The following is a 21,311-nucleotide window of genomic DNA, read 5'->3' as shown; positions in this document are numbered from 1 at the left end:
CACCTAGCCTATTCTTATAATTAGATATGCAATTTATTTGGTCTTGTTCTAGAACTTTCTCTTTTCCCTCCCCAGACATACTCAAAAGGTCCGAACCCAAAGCATATTTGAGGATTCAGAGGCTAGTGACCAAGATGGTGAGTGGCATGTTGAATGTGCCCTATGAGGATAGATTGAAGGTGTGTGAATTGCAGAAGTTGGTTGATAGGAGAAAAAGAGGGAATATGATAGAAACATTTAACTTGCTTAAAGGGTTTTATAGGATAGATGCAAGGGAAATGTTTCAGCACTTGGCTAGAGGGTCAACAAGAGGTCATCCCTGGAAGTTGAATAAAGGTATGATCAGTAGGGGTGTCAGGACTAGATTTTTTGCTTGGAGAGTGGTGAAAGTGAAATGAGTTGCCACAGTCAGTTGTGAGTGCTTTTTCTGTTAATGGGTTCAAGGAGAAGTATGATAGATTGTGTGGATAGACTGAGTCTCCTGCGATGAGTCCTCGGACTCCATGGAGGTGCCCATATAATAATAATAATATTTTTCCACTCCTCCACCGCATACATAATCATGTTCGAAGACATTCATATGTTCATCACGTTTGCATATCATGGCTGAACTTTCACACACATTTTTTCCCATTCCTCCCTTGATAATCTTAGTGCATTAGTAAATATAAAATTAAAACTAATTACAGTGACCTGGTTTTTTAATAAAAGTGTTCTATATATTTACTTACCTGATGAATCTGAGGAAACTAACACTGCAGACCATCTAAGACCTAGTTTGCTTTTCTTTGTTTCTCCAAAACTTAGGCATGGTATATGATAGTCGTCAACAAATTGTTTGAACTTTTTGTGTAGTTCTAGGAGCTGAGGAGAATCTTCAGGGATGATAATTTATCATGATTTATTTCATTTCAAAGAAATTGCAATATATATACCAAAACAATTAGAATCATAGAAAAAATATATAAACTAAAACAATCAAAATTCAAACAGAATAAATATTAAAAACAAAAGAACAGGGAAGAAAGTATTCTAATTTCATCTAAGCATGGATGGTCAAAATCCATATTAATATGCATTAATTTTTTTAAACTCAGTCTGTAACTATGAAACGGATATATCATTTATTTCACACAGTTCAATCATTTGTTTAATAAATCTATGGAACAGTTTCAGAAGGGAGACATGGACGGTGCCTCCTAGTAGAATGTGTGATTTATGCATTTGGACATTCCATGCAACGGTGTTAACAGTGGCTGTTCCTTCCACTCCAGAAGCAAGTTTTACACATTTATTGTGCCTACAGCTTTTAATCTAATCTATTTAAAATGGCTCTCAGAAGGCAGGATACAATAAATTTAGTTTAATCCTTTATCCAAGTGTGAGCAAACAAAGTTTGCACCTGAAAGTATCTTCAGGACTGGAGGTAAGGTGGTACAACACCAGGGCAACTCCTTGCAAAGGTGGAGCAAGCTACCAACACTCCTATCTCAGTATCTCACATAATGAAAAACGCATCTCCTTGCGGATATGTATAATGTTATATAATGTTATGCATTAAGGGAAGGTCCACTACCCAGACTAGTTTCGACCTTTATTGAGGTCTCTTCAGTGGGCGCCAGGCCCAAGTGGAGATACCAGGCAGAAGCATTAGCAAGGTCATCTCTACCTATAGGGGTTGCCAAATGGTGTGCCACCCTTTTTTAATAAATCACTCTGGATTTAGAGAAAGATGTTGAAAGTTTATTTTTCACTTGGTTAGAGTATAATAAATTTAGTTTAATCCTTTATCCAAGTGTGAGCAAACAAAGTTTGCACCTGAAAGTATCTTCAGGACTGGAGTTAAGGTGGTACAACACCAGGGCAACTCCTTGCAAAGGTGGAGCAAGCTACCAACACTCCTATCCCTTAATGCATAACATTATACATATCCGCAAGGAGATGTGTTTTGCATTATGTGAGATACTGAGAGAGGAGTGTTGGTAGCTTGCTCCACCTTTGCAAGGAGTTGCCTTGGTGTTGTACCAGCTTACCTCCAGTCCTGAAGATACTTTCAGGCACAAACTTTGTTTGCTCACACTTGGATAAAGGATTAAACTAAATTTATTATATTCTAACCAAGTGAAAAATAAACTTTCAACATCTTTCTCTAAATCCAGAGTAATTTATTAAAAAAGGGTGGCACACCATTTGGCAACGCCTATAGGTAGAGATGACCTTGCTAATGCTTTTGCCTGGTATCTCCACTTGGGCCTGGCTCCCACTGAAGAGACCTCAATAAAGGTCGAAACTAGTCTGGGTAGTGGCCCTTTCCTTAATGCATAACATTATACATATCTGCAAGGAGATGTGTTTTGCATTATGTGAGATACTGAGATAGGAGTGTTGGTAGCTTGCTCCACCTTTGCAAGGAGTTTCCCTGGTGTTGTACAACCTTACCTCCAGTCCTGAAGATACTTTCAGGCGCAAACTTTGTTTGCTCACATTTGGATAAAGGATTAAACTAAATTTATTATACTCTAACCAAGTGAAAAATAAACTTTCAAGGCAGGATACAATTTTATCAGAGCCTAAAATGATGATAATTTCTGTGAATATAGAGGGGTCTATCATTACATAAAGAAGAACTCGTGCATAAACTTTATCAAGAACTAAATTGTAATATACTGTGTACACAGAGAGATCAATGATGTCCAAAAATTCCAGGAATGAAATTGGCAGTGGAACGTTCCCATAGCAAATATGGTAGTGCCCTTTTCATCAGACCAGACTTTCAGATCTTTGCAATATCTATTACAGAGGAGAATGATGTAGAGATAATTGCCATATAATTGAGTAGTAATTCTGCCATCTATTCCATCTACAAACCCCCAAATGTAACTTTCTCCTTTAAACATCCTGGCAATCTTAACAGGCAGAAAGTGTCTTTCTTCATTGGTGACTTTAACCAAAAGATGATATGAACGGAGAGGCTGTGTTGGAATGGGCTGAATCATACCAGCTATCTCTTATCCACAATAGTAAACATCCTCCTTCCTTTTACAACAGAAGATGGAAGTGGGGACTATAACCCAGATCTCATCTTTGTGAGTGAGAGGGTAGCCCACCAGTGTGTAAAAGCTATTCATATGCCTATTCCAAATTCACAACATCAACCTATAATGTGTCAACTACTAGCAGCAATTCGACCCCAAATTGTTCACTTTAGACGAAGATATAATTTTAAAAAGGCAAACTGGGAAAAATTTTCAAGCCTATTAGATGAGGAAAATCAAGAACATTAACCCAGTTCCAGAGACCTATGACCAATTCATTGAAGCCGTTTGAATATGCTCCCAAGAAGCCATCTCAAGAGGATGTAGAATTAACTATTTCCAGGGATTAACTCCTGAGATAACTGCTCAACAACCTGTTGTCCGCTTGCTACTGTTGTGTCCCAATTTACGATTATTAGGCTTTCACCTATCCTTACATGTGAAACTCTTTGTCTTTGTCCAAATCTTATTTATATACGAGATATCACCCAAATACAAATATTCAAGCTTCTTCTCCCCTTAGTGTCCCTAAATATTTATTTTATATTGCACCTTTCAGGACATTTAGTTTAAGATATACGATTCAAAAACAAGGAGCAATTACCAAAATATGTCTGAGTGTGAAACTAATATGCAGTTGTGACCTTTATCTCGTAACTTAACAAATCCTCCCCCCTCCCGTGTGATTAGGTTCATACGTTGTTACAAGTGGTGCATTGAGCAGCAATCTCAGACAACTGTATTTTCAATGAACAAAAGTTTATTGAACTCTTAAACATGGTACAATTCATTCTTTATCAAATAAAATTCAATTCAATTCAATACTAAGAATATATAATACAAATTTTCACTAGCTAAACACAAGTATTAGGTTAAGATCCCACATGAGAATTGTGATCATATCACCATAACAGATTCTATACATACAAACATGTATAATCCTAGATACATGTACTAGTTCATCCTTTGTTTAACCCCTTACTGGTTTGATCACGCTATAATTCTGTATTTTCTAGGACATATATAATCAGTTACTCCAATTTTCTCACTAAGACAATATGGATTAAAATTATCCTTTCGCTGAGCTAATACACACTTTTGACCTTTAAAACTCTCTTAATTAAAATACAATGTACATGCATAAATCTCTAGGCACATGAATTATGTATTAATTAATAATAACAAGCTCATTTTTTATTCTAGTTTGACATATACTAAAGTCCTAGTATAATTATCATTAATCCTTTCAACTGTTCAGTAATTGAACAATGACTACAGTTACATATGGTTTGAATTGACACGAGATTTTACAGTACCTTTTGACTTGGGTCTTCTACACTGGTCTCTACCTTTTTCCGATATTTTACCTTCCTAGGACGAACTCTTCTATAACTTATCACTCCTAAGTTCTTTTGGCACTAAGATGGGCTTTCACAATCTTTACCTTTCATTCTTCAATCAAGGACACATAGGATCATCTATTCTATGGCTGTGAAATTCACCACGTGGGCACTGACTTCTTTATAGAATTTTCTTTCTCTCATTATGATCACTGAATAATGAAACACACTGACATTATCTTCTCTCTTTTTAACTAAACGGCATCCCTCATTTCTTACAAAATAGGAACACGGAATTGAAATCCCACACACTCTGTTTCCTTATTGTGTTGGACGGAGAAAACTCCCAACCTGTCACCCAGGAAAACAGCGTGAGTATAGTTAGTTAGATATAGTATAGTATAGTTAGTTAATATAGTTAGACCTATACAAAGACTCATGAAGAAAAGCTCTGAGACAAAAAGCCCCTTTGGGGGGGGGAGGGGGGTTCCTAACCCTTTTATACGATGACCCCCCCTACCGGCACCTCCTTCAATTTCTTCCCCCCCCCCCCCTTTACTGGAGTCAATTTCACTGACCAACTGACATGTGACAAAGTCTCAATTCAGGAATTATGACCTTGAGCTTTGGTTTTTGTTTAAGCTAACCTATATGTCATCTATACTAAATTAATCCTCTTTCCAAAATTTTCTAAGAATTAACTCAAATCTTTAATCTCTTATTTCAAGTGTAAAAACTAGTCTCTCACATACAAAATCCTATGACTAATCTTCTTTGCTTTACCTCGACAAATAAGGTTAAATTTGATAAGTTAAATAAAATAAGATTAAATTTGATTTGTCTCAACAAATCAAATTTAACCTTATTTTATCATATCACAACTGTAATAAATTTCCCTTCTTTTTTTTTTATTTAGTTCAACAAACAATTTCAGCTATATTTTTCACTTAGATGCAAGCATGTTTTTCTTTCTTTTTATTTTTTTGTATTCGTTACTTTCAAAGGCTCTTAATGATATCTGCTCAGGAACGAGCTTGCTTACTTAGTTATCTATATAGAGTTTTTATTTCTTCTCTTGTTACATCATGATAACTGAAAATTTCACATTCTTAAGTTATCAGGGTGTAACACTACATCTATATCTGAAGCAAAATACGAACAATGGATAAAGTTAATGAATGAAATAGATATAGGAAGGAGTAGCCAAAAAGCTTGGAGGCTACTTAGACGCCTCAGCAATGACCTGAACAAAACTTCAGCACATTCTAATGTTTCAACAAATCAAATAGCACACCAACTTCTTAAAAGTGGCAAACCTATAAATCAGGTTCGAATACAAAAGACAGGACTTCAGAGGGAATATGGAAAAGAAATCAATATTTTCTCCACACCTTTTACAATGAAAGAACTTAATAGGGCAGTTAAAATTTGTAAGAAAGGAAAAGCAGCAAGTCTGATTGAAGTTTGTATTGAGCAAATCAAGGAATTTGGTCCTGTGACCAAAGACTGAATGCTGAGTTTGTTCAACAATTGTATTAATACCTGCAAAATACCCAAAAAAATTTGGAGAAGAGCTAGAGTTATTACAGTTCTCAAACCAGGGAAAGATGCAAGTGATCCCAAAAATTATAGACCTATTTTTCTAATGTGTCATATATATAAGATTCTTGACTGAATGATCCTCAAAATTTTTTGTGGATCAAAAACGTTTTGAGAACCGGAAAATAACAGGGGTATTTTCATAGACTTAACTGCTGCTTACGATATGGTTAACCACTGCATCTTGTTAAGTAAACTGTACAAAATGACGGAAAGATTATAAGGTAACTCAACTAGTTAGATGCCTTTTTCAGAATCGAAGATTTTTTTATTGAATTTCAAGGACAACGTAGTCGTTGGGGGATTCAGAAGAACACTTCCCTCAAGGTAGTGTTATCACCCCGATGTTTTTTTAACATCCATACACATGACCAATCTCTCCCAAAAGATATAAAAAGTTTTATCTATGCTGATGATCGTGCCATTGCCACTCAGGCAGATAATTTTGAGAGTGTAGAACAAAAGCCCTTTGAAGCACTGATTGAACTCAGCCCTTACTATAGTGAAAACCAGCTGAAACTTAATCCCCTGAAAACCCAAGTCTGTGCTTTTCATTTAAAGAATAAACAAGCAACAAGGAAAGAAACTACAAATAACTTGGGAGAGCACTTACTCAGATCATTGTCCAACACCTAAAGATTTAGGGTTAATTTTAGCCCATGCTCTCACTTATGAAAGCATGGGCTAATGGATTGATATTCAAATAGAGGACGATCTGTGGTAGGCATCCATGCCTACTACAGATCGTCCTCTTTTTGAATATCAACCTGCTCATCAACAGTTAAAATCGAGGAATTTTCTTCATACCACTGAAAGCCTTACTGAACCACTCCAAAAATCAAGACTAGCCTCATGGAAGACAAGAAACAATCACTTTACAGATTGAATTGTACCATCTGAAAGTCTTCCACCAGGCCACAGAGAAAACTGGACTACCTGGAATGCTTTAAATAGGCTGCGATGCAGTGCTCATCCAAGATGCAAGGATAACGTCAAAAAGTGGAGGCTCTCATGTGAATCATCCCTATGTGAATGTGGGGAGGAGCAAACTATAGCTCTCCTCTTGAACTGTAGGTTATGTCCCTTTAGTTGTACAATGGAAGATTTGATTAATGTGACACACCTAATGCTTGTGATCTGGCCAAATTCTGGGCAGCAAAAATTTGATGGACCTTCTAGTACTTTTACTTAGTGTATTTATGATGTAAATTGTGTTGTTGTTTTTTTCTTTTCTTTTTAATTCCAATATATAATCCTTTTTTTTTTTTTTTTGTAAATTTATGTGTATTTGAACTATGTTGCTTCTGTCACGAATTAAGTAAAAGTTTCAGAAAATCATCTACCATCTAAAGATATTCACAAAAATTGAGTGATACAGTGGAATCCAAAACCATCACCTGTAGGTTGGAAAGAAGACTTACACTCAGCTAACTATGTGGTAAAAATGCTAGAAGGTTCAATATAATTGTGTTACCCACTTTTTGACAAATGCTATGGCAAAGTTATGCAACATAAGAAGAATACTGGTAATAAATAGTTGCAAGAAGAACACAAAGAGCATGCCAGCAAAGTGACTTATTTAGACAAAGACAGCAAAAGTGCAATATGAACAGAAATTAGAGAATCGAGCCAAGAAAAATTCATAAAGTAGGAGGGTGATGTTAGTAGATGTTAAATAACAGTACATCATCAGTACGTAGAAACAACAAGCAAATCAAAGAACAGGAATGCAAAGTACATGAAACAACTTCACATCCAAAACTCTGTTCATCACAACTTTAAAAAAAAAATTGGTATTATCAAGTCATTAATCAATTAACAGAGCACAATGTATGCTCTATTAATTAATTACAAGAACTTCTCACTATCAAAACTTTAATGGAATGGTTACAGCCCTCATCAAATCCAGCAGATAATTGATTCCTGTGTTCCAGTGCCTAAGCTTTCTGCAACAAACTGCAGGATTCCAATTCCTTATATTTCTGGTATCTCTGAACCTAGTGGTGGAATTTTGAAGAAGTACCACCTTATTTCCACATATTTTCTTATCAACAAAATTTCTCATCTGTTGCCATCTATATATGGCAAACTCGCACCTCTAGCATTAGCTAGTGTTTACCAGATCCCTTGTGAAATTAATTTGACATATTTTGGGCAGAGGGCATTCTGTTAAAAAAAAAAAAAAAAAATAATGATCCTTGAAAGTCTGGTTTGGCACAGCTCGTCTTCACTATAGATACAGTTTTAAATATGAACCCCCCTTTTCGAAGAAAGTTATGAAGCTCCTTTTACATTGGCCTAACCTGAAGCAGAAAGATTGTCTTTCTCTCTCTCTCCCCCCAGAGAGAGAGAGTTTTATCAGATTTTCAATTTATACAAACATAAAAAATAGTTTTAATGTTATTTATTAATATTGATATTATTTTTTTTAAATTGATATTCATTTCAAGCTTGCAGCAGCTGTTTTTAATTGGTAAACTAATTATTGCATGTATCTTGTCTTCCTTTTCTTTGATTTGCTTCTTTTTTCTACATACTAATGATATACTGTTATTTTCAGTACAAAATATCTGTATTTTCATTAAAGTTTTTTACTATGGTTAACATGCAAGTTTGTTGCTTATAGTTATGCCATAGGTACCTTTAAAGAATAGGAAGAAGCATACGCACGATTTTTTTTTTTTTAAAGAAAATATAAGATGTTAAATTAATTTTTGTTACTATTAGTCTTTTATATTCTGGGTTTTCTTAAAGTTAAAAAAAATTGTTGAGAAAGTTATTTTTTATTAAATAAAAAATATATTCTATTTTGTCAAGTCTGCAGATACTCACCAGCCTGAAAAAATCTATTTGTCACACTTTGCTCATTATGTATCATGTGTCTTGTCGGAATGCTTCAAGAAATTAATGGCACTCTTGATACACCAGTTTAACATGAAACTTCCAACAAGGCAAGCTACAAAGGCGCAGAAGGAGGGTAAAATTGTTCCATTACACAAAGAGGGGGGGGGAGTAGACTGAGGTTACAAATTATAGTGTGCGAATGGGGCTAAGGTGTTAGAGGGATTAGTGAGGACTTGGATTGAGAACTAGGTCAATAATAGTAGTATTCTCTAAGATCATCAAGCATGGGTTTGTTAAGTAGAGTCACATTTTATCAATCTGCTTACGTACTACAACAACAAGGTGATGAATTCACTAGAGAGAGATGCATATACTAAATACACATTGTTATATTTAGATTTTTCAAAGGCTTTTGACAGACTGCCAAATGACAAGCTGGTAACTAAATTGAAATGGATGGGATTGGATATGAGACTAGTGAGTTATGTAGGGGTGTGGCATCTGAAGCATGATATGCTCAACAAACAACAGTACAACATGGTTGTACTGTTGTTGGGAGAATTAGCACTACCATTGTAACCTTTCTGTGAGTGATCATACATACGTCCCATCAGCTTTAGATGTCGGTATTAATCACTTTCATTATGACACTTAAATGTTGAAGTGCTGAATACAGTGTATGGTATTCCTTTTTCCACATAGATTCTTCTAGGTTGGCTGCTACTATGTTCTAGTGTGCCCTCCCTTTTCTACCTTGAGCCGTTGGTGTACATCTTGGTTGAGCTGTCTGCAGAGAGCATTGACAAACTTGGCATGCTTCCATTGCTCAATCAGGTGCAAGCACTCATTTGTAATGCATAGTTGAGTTCGGTTTCTCATGATTGGGCAAATCTTTTTGGCATGTTCACAGATGGCTTTGGAAAGTTGTTTGGCTTCTGTGTTCACGTCATCTGCTGGTGAGAGAAGCAAATCAATTTGATAGTGTGAACTGGAATTCTTTCTTGTGTGTTGGGTCAGGTTAATATGGACCAACTGCATTATATGGTATAATAAATTTAGTTTAATCCAAGTGTGAGCAAACAAAGTTTGCACCTGAAAATATCTTCAGGACTGAGGTAAGGTGGTGCAACACCAGGCAACTCCGGGCAAAGGTGGACCAAGCTCTAATCACTCCTTCTCTCAGTATCTCCCATAATGCAAAACACATCTCCTTGCAGACATGTATACTGCTATGCATTAAGGGAAGGGCCACTACCCAGACCAGTTTCGACCTTTATTGAGGTCTCGTCAGTGGGAGGCAGACCCAAACGTGGAGATACTAAGGCAGAAGCAATAGGAGAGGTCATATTTATCTATATGAGTTGCCAACAGGTGTACCACTTTATTATTGAATTACTCTGGATTTAGAGAAAATTCAATAATAAGGTGGTACACCTGTTGGCAACTCATATAGGTAAATATGACCTCTCCTATTGCTTCTGCCTCCCACTGACGAGACCTCAATAAAAGTCAAAACCGGTCTGGGTTGTGGCCCTCCCTTAATGCATAGCAGTATACATGTCCACAAGGAGATGTGCTTTACATTATGGGAGATACTGAGACAAGGAGTGATGAGAGCTTGGTCCACCTTTGCTTGGAGTTGCACCACCTTACCTCAGTCCTGAAGATATTTTCAGGTGCAAACTTTGTTTGCTCACACTTGGATAAAGGATTAAACTAAATTTATTATAGTCTAACCAAGTGCAAAATAAACTTTCATGCATTACATGGGTGTGCCTTTTGGATGTTTAGCAATTTTTAGCCAAAGCTGTATTCTTGCTTGGACTAAGTAGTGGTCAAATTAGGGTCATGCACTGCTCGCGCATCTTTCATGGATAATTGATAGTGAATGTTGATGAGAAAATAGCCTGATGTATCCTTGCCATTGGATGCTCGCCAGGTAATCTGATGATTTTGTGGGTGTCTGAAGAAACTGTTTGGGACGAGCAGGTCATTGGTCGTTATCATTTATTCCATTATCATTTGCTTGGCCTAGTCCAAATCTTCCAAGTGTCTCTTCCCAGACAATTGTGTTAATGCCAACATAAGCATTAAAATTGCCAGCTAAGATGATTAGGTCCTTTTTGCATGTGGAGTTGATGGCATCTTGGAATTGACTGTAGAATGCATCTTTTGTGCCATCTAGAGTAACTTCAGTTGGTGCACATATGGCAATGATGTGTCTGTACAGTGCCAGCTAGTGTCAGCACAGCTAATTGGCTTGAAAGTGGCTGGAATGCCAGGATGCTTTTCGCTACTTTACTGTAGAGTACAAATTCCATTCCTTCTGTAAGTTTTTCACCAGCAGAGTACAGGAATATGATTCTGTTGTCACTGTCTGGTATCTGGATTGTTCTAGAGCTAGAGTCTTTAAGTCGTAGCTTTGAAAGCACTGCAATTTAGATCTCACGTGATAACTCGCATGCAATTATTTCTAAATTGCCAACTTGGTGGCCTGTTTGTACATACAAGGCAGCCAGTTTAATATCTAGTTGAGCCGTGATGATTTCTGGATTTATGTTCAAGTTCAGGTCAATGCATATTTCACACCAGTGCCCTGGCCATGGTCATCTGCCAGCACCGCTGCATCGGTGGATTTGTAGTATTTTGTCATTTGTCCATTGGTTTCTTACCTAAGTTTATGGCCCTTGCAGGGAGCCCAACTGTAGTTTCCTACAGGTGAACACAGTTAGTCTAGCTTCTCATTTGAGACCTGTCTGGCTTGGGTGGCCCTTCTGGTAAATATGCTACCGCCAGCATAGCTCACAACCTCATCGAAGCACACAAGCATCTCCACCATGGAAAGGTCATGTCCGATCAGCTGTATGTCACATGACAAATCCTTCCCTATGTCATTAAAGTACAGATTGAATAACATCCTTGAGACACACACACACACCCCTGGTTCCCTGGAATCTTTCAGATTCACATCCCACATATACAACTGTTTGATATCTATCAGTCAGTTATCCTCTTATCCATGCCGATAGTTTATAATCCAATCTCATATTCTCCAATTCATACAACAGTTTTCCATGCTGTATTCTGTCAAAAGCCTTAGCAAACTCCAAAACTATCATGGTGTATCCATTCCTCTTGTCTCAGTGGTAACATTATTATAGAATGTGAGCAAGTTGCTAAAACATGACCTTCCTTTAGTAAACCCATGCTCTTCATAGCAAAGTAGAGATTCTCTGTCAATCTATTTCTGAACATGAGCCCTAACCAACTTCGCGACCACTCCTGAGATACTGACTGGTCGATAGTTGGATACATTGTTGGTCTTTGATCCACCCTTGTGCAATGTATGGATTACAATCTTTCCAGCATGTGAATTTTCCATGTTCTGAGACTCAAATTATATAGCCTGGTCAAAGGATAGCCAGTTCAGCTGAACATCATTTTAACATCTGTGCTGATATCCAATCAGTTCCTAATGCAGAATTATTATTCAGTTTGTGCAACAGTTCTAGTACTTCCTCCTCATACAGTGAAGAGGTAGCAGTGAGTTCAATGTTGCATATACTAGAATGATTGCTTTTAGCAAAATGCTACTCATTAGTTGAACAATCACTTCTGCATCAGCCACCTGCAAACCATCTGCATTCGAGTTATTCTTTCAAATTCATTCTTTCTTTTACTTGCAGTATTTGTGTGTGTATGGAGAGGGGGATTAGGAGAGATTTGGGAAAGAATAAACCTATTGACATTTTTCTTGAATAGTTGGCAGCTGTAGTTCGATCAGTTCAATGGAGTAGCATCCATTAGGTGCCTGTAACAAAGGCAGAGTTGAAATGCTCAGTACAAAATAGCAATTGAAATGATTCAGTAAGGGAGGGATTATCTATTATCTGAATTGCTTCCTTCTGGACAGCATTAACATTTTTTTTTTTTTTGAGGTTTTAGGTACACCAAAACCCCAAAAATATGAACAATTTCTACAGATAGTTGTTGGAATAATAATATAATTTCTTTGCATCTTTAATTTATAATACAAACAGAGTTGGTAGTTAGATGGGTGAAATTCGAGGAAAAGCCTGTCCAATTTTTATGTCAGAAGAGACTAGAAGTAAATGTCAGTTGAGATAGAGAGTTTTGATCCAGTCTGGTGATTTGTGTATTATTGATATGAGGGTAGGTGAGTTGAGACCTCTTTTGCAAGAAAAAGCAAGACTAGATTTTGTATCAATGAAGGTGATAAGGTTATCTCACTCTGTTGATGGATGGTATGGAGATCAGTGCTTAAGGCACCTAGGTGCAGATAATCCTGAAGCTTGGTAAGTTTGTGCACTGAGTGATTTTTACAAATCAGTAGGATGAATGGAGTCAACCATCATCAGGAAAGCTATGGTTAAGATTACTGGTGATTAAGAATATGTCAATTGTGTATAAAAGAAAGATGGTAGAAGACAGAACAGAGCCACAAAGCACCTCCTGCAATAGTGGAGAAGCTCAAAAAGAGAAAGCCAGCCCCATCCACCCACCCACCCACACACACAGTGTGAACAACTGTAGCAAAAGCTGGTTGCCCAGTGCAGAGAATAAAGGGTAGACCGAAAAATGGCAATTTACTGAGGTCCTCAATGTCTGACAGGATCAAATGCTCTGAAAATGTCAGGATCAACAGTATATGTTTCTCCAAGCCTTTCCATATCATGTGTCCAGCAGCAGTTGATGTAGGCTAATAGACCAGCCTTGATATAGAGTACTGGAATCTATATTAGTGGTTACTGAACAGCATAGGCCTCCAGATAGCTGAGAAGTTGACTGCTGATGACTTTCTCTATTATTTTGGAGAGGACTGAGTTGAGTGTGATCAAGTAAGTAGTTGAATCGCAGGTATTTATTTTTCTTTTGAGGAATAGGTTATACATATGTTTGCCTCCATTATACACATGTTTGCCTATTGGGATAACTGGCAGCTGATTATAAAAAATTGAAGTGACAGGTGTTAGTTCTGGAGTCTTTCAGCTTTTGAGTACAATTCATAAGACCAGAAGACTTCTGGATATCTAAGCTATTTAATAGTCTTCTGATGGAAGTGAGTTTTCAGAGGCATTTGTGGCATAGCCAAAATCATCTTTGAATACATAGCAATAAGAAGTTTATTAAGCAGATATTTCAATATGAAATTTATAGATTATCTTCAATGAAGTGACAATTCAGAAAAGTAGATTGACAACAACGGATTTCAAAGATATAAACTAGACACCAGAGGCATGGAAAAGTACAAGTAGGCAGGTATAAAGTTAAAATAAAAGTTAATTTAGCAGTTAATAAGGAAGATTCCTGAATTTTAGAAAAAGAAACAAATTCTGGTTTAAGTGAGAACAATGAAATGTAATGCTGCTTCAGAAGTCTCTTGGAATAAGCACTCAAATTTCAATTTCAATAAAAGACTGTCTTGGACCAAAAGATTCTATAGTCAGCATCACCTCTGTGCTAAACCATACTTTTTTTGGCTTTTTATAGAAGATATACAATTGATGTTCCTGCAGTCTCTTCTCAACAGAATATCCTATTTGTCTAAAGCAGGGTTGGGGAACCCCTCGCCCGCAGGCGAAATTTCGTTAGCGAGTCTATTTCAATTTGCCCCTTTGCTGATGTACTCATATGTACATCAGCACACTACATACACTATATATAAGAGTTAAAATTTTCCAGTCGCCCACGGAAGTTTTTAAATTAGCAATTTTCGCCTTTGATACTAAAAAAGGTTCCCCACCCCTGGTCTAAAGTAAGAGAGAAAACAATTGCAAGGAACCCGATAAACCCCTGGAAAGGAAAGTGGTGGAAGGTAACACAGAGCAGAGTTTAGGAATAGGCTTGTATGTTGAAGTTGTGCTGGATGTTCATAAGGATTAACCCATCCTGCCGACATTTTATTTTTCTGAAATCCTTTGGTTGCTGAAGTATTGGAGATATGTCTGAAAGGATTGTCCAAAGGTCACATTCAGCATATTGGAAGTTTTTCCCCCGCTTGGTTAGACTATAAATTATATATTTAGTTTAATCCTTTATCCAAGTGTAAGCAAACACAGTTTGCGCCTGAATTATCTTCAGGACTGGGGCAACTCATGGCAAAGGTGGACAAACTTCACATCACTTGGGATACTAAGGAAAGTGATGTGAAGTTTGTCCACCTTTACCACGAGCTGCCCCAGTCCTGAAGATACTTCAGGCACAAAGTCACATTCAGCATAGTGGCAAGCTCCTCTTCTAGTGCACAAATAGCTTTGTTTGTGTCGGCAAGGAAAACACAACTTGTACCAATCTGTTCCAGCAAAAGGGAAAAGTTAGTGCATCTGTGTGTATCTATCTTACTCACCCCCACCATTAAAATACTCTCAAAACCATTAGTGTAGTTTCCCTCCTGTTGAGAGGCCACAACTCATCATAAACAATATTCCACCACCAGTTTGCCCTTCCTATCTTGCCAAATTATGCTATATCCTCTACTTCAATTCCTGTCAGTATATCATCATCCATCAACCATGTTTCACTGATCCCAATAATCTCTGGACTGGCTGAGGCTATCAATACCACTAATTCATCTTCTTTATTCCTGATACTTCTGTCATTGGTATAAAGAAACATCAATGCATTGTCAGTATTTCTATAACTATTATTATGTTCTCCAGACTGCATTTGACTGCATAACAACATACATTCCCCAATCTGCACAATGTCTATTCCCACAACAGGCCACTCCTGCTTCCATCCATCCTGCTCTTCTCAACTTCCCAGTTTCCCTGCATTCTCTCCAGATGCTGTTCTTCCTTGTTCAAATACAGTCTCTATCTTGCATACAGCTCTCTTATATCCTCATATGCACTCTGTGCATTCACATAACCCAAGCTGATCGTTCAACATATTTTCACTATGACGTAACTCATTACTGATGCTCTTCTCAGCTCTGAATTATCATATCTAGGTAACACACTTACTATCTTCCCTCTCACACTCTTCTGCTGTTCAACCTCAAGCACATAACTCAAATTTCTCATGACCTCTCAGGTCATTTGTACTCACCATCACGTCTATCTCATTCACCTCACATAATTGCTATAGTCAAGCTCTCTATTGCTCCTCCAGGCAAGTGCTCTGATAGCATTCTATTTTGCACTCCATGAATCACTGAATCTTCATACATCACACCTCTCACTGCTTCTTCATTTCTTTCTTGTTTGCATCTCTCACTTCCGCACTACTCTCTCCCCACTTCTGACTTTTTTGAGAATTCCTGAAAATTTTATTTTATTGATTTAAGATTTGCAGTTTCTCTTAAATAAGAATTTTTTTGTTTTACTCTAGTCATAAAATGCTATAATAATGAACTTTACTTTTAGTATATGAGAAAAAAAGTAAATTTTAATTAGTATTAGATATTTCAAAAAAGACACAAAGCTTGATGATTATAAATAAAAAATTATTACATTAATTTAATGTAAATTAAAATTATTATTAAACAGGTAACACACTTACTATCTTCCCTCTCACATTCTTCTGCTGTTCAACCTCAAAATTATTAAATTATTATTATTACTATATTATATATTTGTTGAAAATTACTGAGTTTGAGATTAACATAAAAGAAATTCTAAGTACTTACTGGTTCTGGGGAAAAAGATTAATACCAAAACACATTAATTTATACATATTAATACATTTATCGTTAAAAATAGAATGTTTAAAAACACAGTATTAACTGCTTGGCTGAAAAATCTGAACCTTGGTTATAAATCAGCCTAAAGTACAAAATTTCTCTCATATTGCTACCTCTATTCATGTTGCTTCATATAAATCCATTTCACTTACAAAGATACTTTGTTTGATTAGAATGGATTTGATTTTGTCTTCAAAATAAATATCTCTCTCACTATCTCTGTTTTTTAAATCTGCTTCTAATTCTCCAAGATCATAATTTTCATTTTCCATTTCTTTGTTCATATTATATTCTGTACTATTTTTTGTTTCAAACTTTTACTTAAGAGCACTTTGAAAATTTGTTCCATTTATCCATTTTGCAGATTTCATAATTTCATTTGTCATAACACAAAAATCATCATTGACCTTATTTAAACAACAAATGATATTAAGACTTTACATTTAAAAATTGCAGTTCAGTTTCTTTCAAAAGCATATTACTCAAAAGAGACTTCTAGGTTTCCAAATTACGAAAGAGAATCCAAAACTTTCTTTACTTATTAGAAGATATGCATTATGATTGCTTAGTGCTTTAACTGAGTGTCTTAATTTTAAACTGTATATATTTTCAGCAATTTTTGAATACTTGTTCTTCCAATAAGAGAGCTTTCCTTAGAACTCTGCCAGTCCTACTTTCTAACATATTTATTCCAATGTGTTTTGCAGTCCAAAATGATTTGTAGCTCTATTTTTTTCATTCTTTATTAATTTTCTGAATATTTCACATTAGATTTGCTATGACTAGTAGTTGTAATTCCATCTGTTTCAAAACAAATCTTGAATCTTTGTTTAACTAAAGAATAGGCCTTTGTTGCAGAACCATTACCACAAATTATTAACTTATTATTCTTATTGGTAACTGCAGTTACCAAATAAGTTTCCTCCTTTAGAGAAACTTTTTCTAATAAAATTGCTCTCTGTAATGGTACCGATAACAATTCTGCCTACTGTTTGCAAGTTTAGCAACTAATTTATTTACTTTTAGCAGTATTTGGCAATCATCTTTACTGCTTTTCTTTCTTTTCCATGCCATTAACATTTTTAGGTAATTCACTATGAGTAAATTTATATTCACTTAATAAAATAACCAGGTTTTAACTCATAAATGTTCTTTATTAACACTAGATGAATTTCTTCAACATGTTTCAATGTCTATATGGCTGATAGCATCTTCAGGAAGTTATTTAACATAAATGAAAAAAAAAAAAAAATTAAACATTTCTCAACAGCTGTTATTTCTATCAATTGAAAAAGACTGCAATGATTTGGATGATACATACAGGCAAGTATTTTATTTTGGATATTTGGACTATTCAAAAAAAGTAAAAAAAACCCCTTATTTTTTGATGAACCATCCAGTGATAACTCAGAAATTAATCAGAAAGGCATGACAATGCATCAAGGAAAATAGTCCAAATATCCAAGAGTATACGGGAATCCATGTTCTTATGGAAAGGTGTACATATGTTAAGCTGGGAGAAGTTTCAAAATCCATAAAAATAGAACACGTAAGCAATGTTGAAAAGGAAAGGGAAGTAAAGAGTGGACCCGCAGCGCACATCCTTCATGCCTTACTCAGAATAGAATTATTTCAACAGGATGTTCAAGGAGTCTTCTGAGATCATTTGTCAAAATTCTGTCATTTTGTCAGAGAGACTCCATAGCTCAGTCGGTATAGACAGAGCCCTTTGGTCGGAAAGACCTGAGTTCGTTTCCCGTCTGTGACGTGAGGAATCTTTATCTAGTCTCTTTCGACGAAAGGTGAGTTAGCCGGTCTCATATGAAGGTAGTAGTTTTTTCTCCTGGAAACTCGGGTTTTTCATCCCCCAGAATAGGCAACCAGACCCATGAACACACACATAGATTACAGTCAGGAATATATAAGACCCAGCCATAGGCCTGATTTGTCAGCTATGCCGGTCCCAAGCCCGGATAAAATTAGGAGGGATTGAGATGGTGCAATACCTCCCTGTAAAAGGGGCTCATAGCCATTGTATCATCATACAAAATAGATTTGTCAAAAGCACACTAAATAGAAATCAAGGATTGATCCTTTATGACATTTGGAAATCATTAGTTAATATGTGTAACATTAATGACCTCTCCTATGCCAGCACACATACAGAGTTTACACAACAATTTAGAGACTGCACATAAGATATCTAATAATACATGTGATTAAATTATCATTCTAGACATATGATATGAAGAGCCAAAGGCTTCAATTCGGTGACATATAACTTGTTTATTTGGCTAAGAAACGATATGGAATATATATACCCCTTAACTTAAACAAGTTATCATTCTAGTCTTTATCAATTTATAGAAATAATGACTGTTGGGAAACGTTGAATTTTTTTGGCTATGTTTTTTACTTATGGTAAATTATTATTATTGTTGTTGTACAGGCACCTCCATGGAGTCCAAAGACTCATCACAGGAGACCCAAACTATCAATAAAATCTATCATACCTCTCCTTGAACCCATTAACAGATAAAATACTCACAACTGACTCTGGCAAAGCATTTCACTCATTCACAACTCTCCAAGCAAAAATCTAGTCCCTCACACTCCTAGTAACTACACCTTTATTCAACTTCCAGGAATGACCCCCCCCCCCCTGTACTAGTCCCTCTGGCCAAGTGCTGAAATATTTCTCTTGCATCAATCCTATAAAACCTTTTAAGCAACTTAAATGTTTTTATCAGATTCCCTCTTTTTCTCCTATCAACCAACTTCTGCAATCCACACACCTTCAATCTATCCTCTTAGGGAACATTCCACAGGCCACTCACCTTTGAATTCTCTCAACCACTTCTTTATTCCCAAGAAACCCAGGGGACCAGACTTGAGCACAGTAATCAGATGTGGATATATCAAGGCCTTATAAAGAGGAATAACAACTTTCTTATCTCTACATGTTAATGTGTTCTTCAATAGCCAAGTAGTCTTATGGGCTACCTTAGCAATATGTCCTCTAAATTTTAACTCTCTGACTACTGCTACCACCACTAAATCTCTAGCTTCATTTATTTCCTGGAGTACAGTGCCATCAATGTGGTACACAGCTTATAATCTATTTATCCCAAAATGCATAACATTTCTCCACATTAAACTGATACCCATTATCTTTTGCCCATACTGACAGCCTATTTAAATCATCCTCCAAGCTCTCCACACTGCCTTGATCAACTATTATTCTACCTAATTTCACATCATCAGCAAACAACTGAATATTTCCTTTCAGGTTATTTCCAATATTATTTATGCAAAAATTAAACAGCAATGGTTCTAACACTGAACCTTGCAGCACACCACTAGTCATCTGTTTTTGCCTAAATTCTGCCCCTCCATATACCACTTTTTAATATCTGTTCAGCAGCCAGCCTCTCATCCACTTAAACAGTGTCATATCCATTCCCATTTGTTGTAATTTGCATAACAGAGTTCCACATGATATTCTGTCAAATGCCTTTGCAAAATACAGCAGAATCACCATGTAGCCATTTCCTTTATCCAACTCTGCTGTTACTCTATTATAAAAAGAGAGTAAATGACCGACCCTTCACAAAGTGTTGACTCTTATACAGTATCACATTTTTATCCACCCATTCTTGAATTCTCTTTTTGATTCCAATTTTTCCAGTACTTTTATCACCTTCCTGAGATACTGATTGTTCTATAGTTTACTACTGAAGTCTTAGAACCTCCTTTATGTAAGGAAATTATTTTGCCCTCTTTCCACTCCCTTGGAACTCTACAAGAGCTGAGACGTAAAGAGCCTAGTCAGAGACATTGCTAGTTTCTTTGCACATTCTTGCAAAACTCAAGCTGATATCCTGTCTGATCCCACAGCTGTATTTACATAGAGAATCTGGAACATTCTAAGAAACTCCAATTCATCCACCTCTGTTCCCACATTAATTACTCAGTAATTAGACTATTTTATCCGCTTCCGTCACCTCGTGACCATCATCACCCATTATCACATCATCACCCACAGGTACCTCTAAAAATAAAAAGTTTATTTTTAGAGGTACCTGTGGCATAGTATAATTATTAAAAGAACACGTAAGACCACAGTAATAACTTTTAATTAATAAAGGTACAGATATTTCATACTAAAACTAATAGTACATCTTCAGTGTACTATTAGTTTATAGTACAGCGTGCTAGGAAATGATAGAAAATTATTATTTTCTATCATTTCCTAGCACGTGGCAACAATTGTATTTTAATAGGTGATCCACCGAATGTTTGGTACTTGTATTCCATTCCTATAACTGTTTGTGGGACACCGAAGATGTACTATTAGTTTTAGTATGAAATATCTGTATCTTTATTAATTAAAAGTTATTACTGTGGTCTTACGTGTTCTTTTAATAATGAAAGCACTTTTTAGGATTTCCTTTGGCCTTCTCAGCTAAGGTCTACTCCATAATACCCTCCATGGCATTATCTTCTTCTGTAGCTTGTGTTTAATGATATTACTCATAACTCCAACCTGATTATCCCCTCCTTACCTTAGGTATACAATTTAATGTTCCTTCCTCTAGATGACCCTTAACTATATCCCATGCACTATTAATGTCCTTACCCTGCAGTGTTTTATGTCATGGCACAAATTTAAGCTACTTCCCAAGCTTGTCATAATCACCTGCCTTGTAGTTACACATGTACCCCTTCTTGACAGAATATTCCTCATGATGTGCAATCTCCCAAGTCAAGACTACATGGTCACTTTCA

General features: G+C 36.2%; 1 protein-coding gene across 2 annotated transcripts in view; it reads right to left on the bottom strand.

Moving 5' to 3' along the window:
• LOC150106396 (protein SERAC1-like) overlaps positions 1 to 21,311 on the bottom strand; it is a 281,390-nt gene that overhangs the window by 7,484 nt on the left and 252,595 nt on the right. For both annotated transcript variants that reach the window (XM_090393115.1, XM_090393116.1), the window contains one exon: positions 732 to 875. In XM_090393115.1, the coding sequence (XP_090249241.1) occupies positions 732 to 875 (144 nt within the window). The remainder of the gene's footprint in view (positions 1 to 731; positions 876 to 21,311) is intronic.

The sequence above is a fragment of the Typopeltis vanoorti genome, chromosome 5, assembly GCF_054136105.1.
Source record: "Typopeltis vanoorti isolate ZY-2024b chromosome 5, IOZ_Tvanoo_1.0, whole genome shotgun sequence".
Taxonomy (NCBI): domain Eukaryota; kingdom Metazoa; phylum Arthropoda; class Arachnida; order Uropygi; family Thelyphonidae; genus Typopeltis; species Typopeltis vanoorti.
This window is presented reverse-complemented; position numbering and strand designations above follow the sequence as displayed.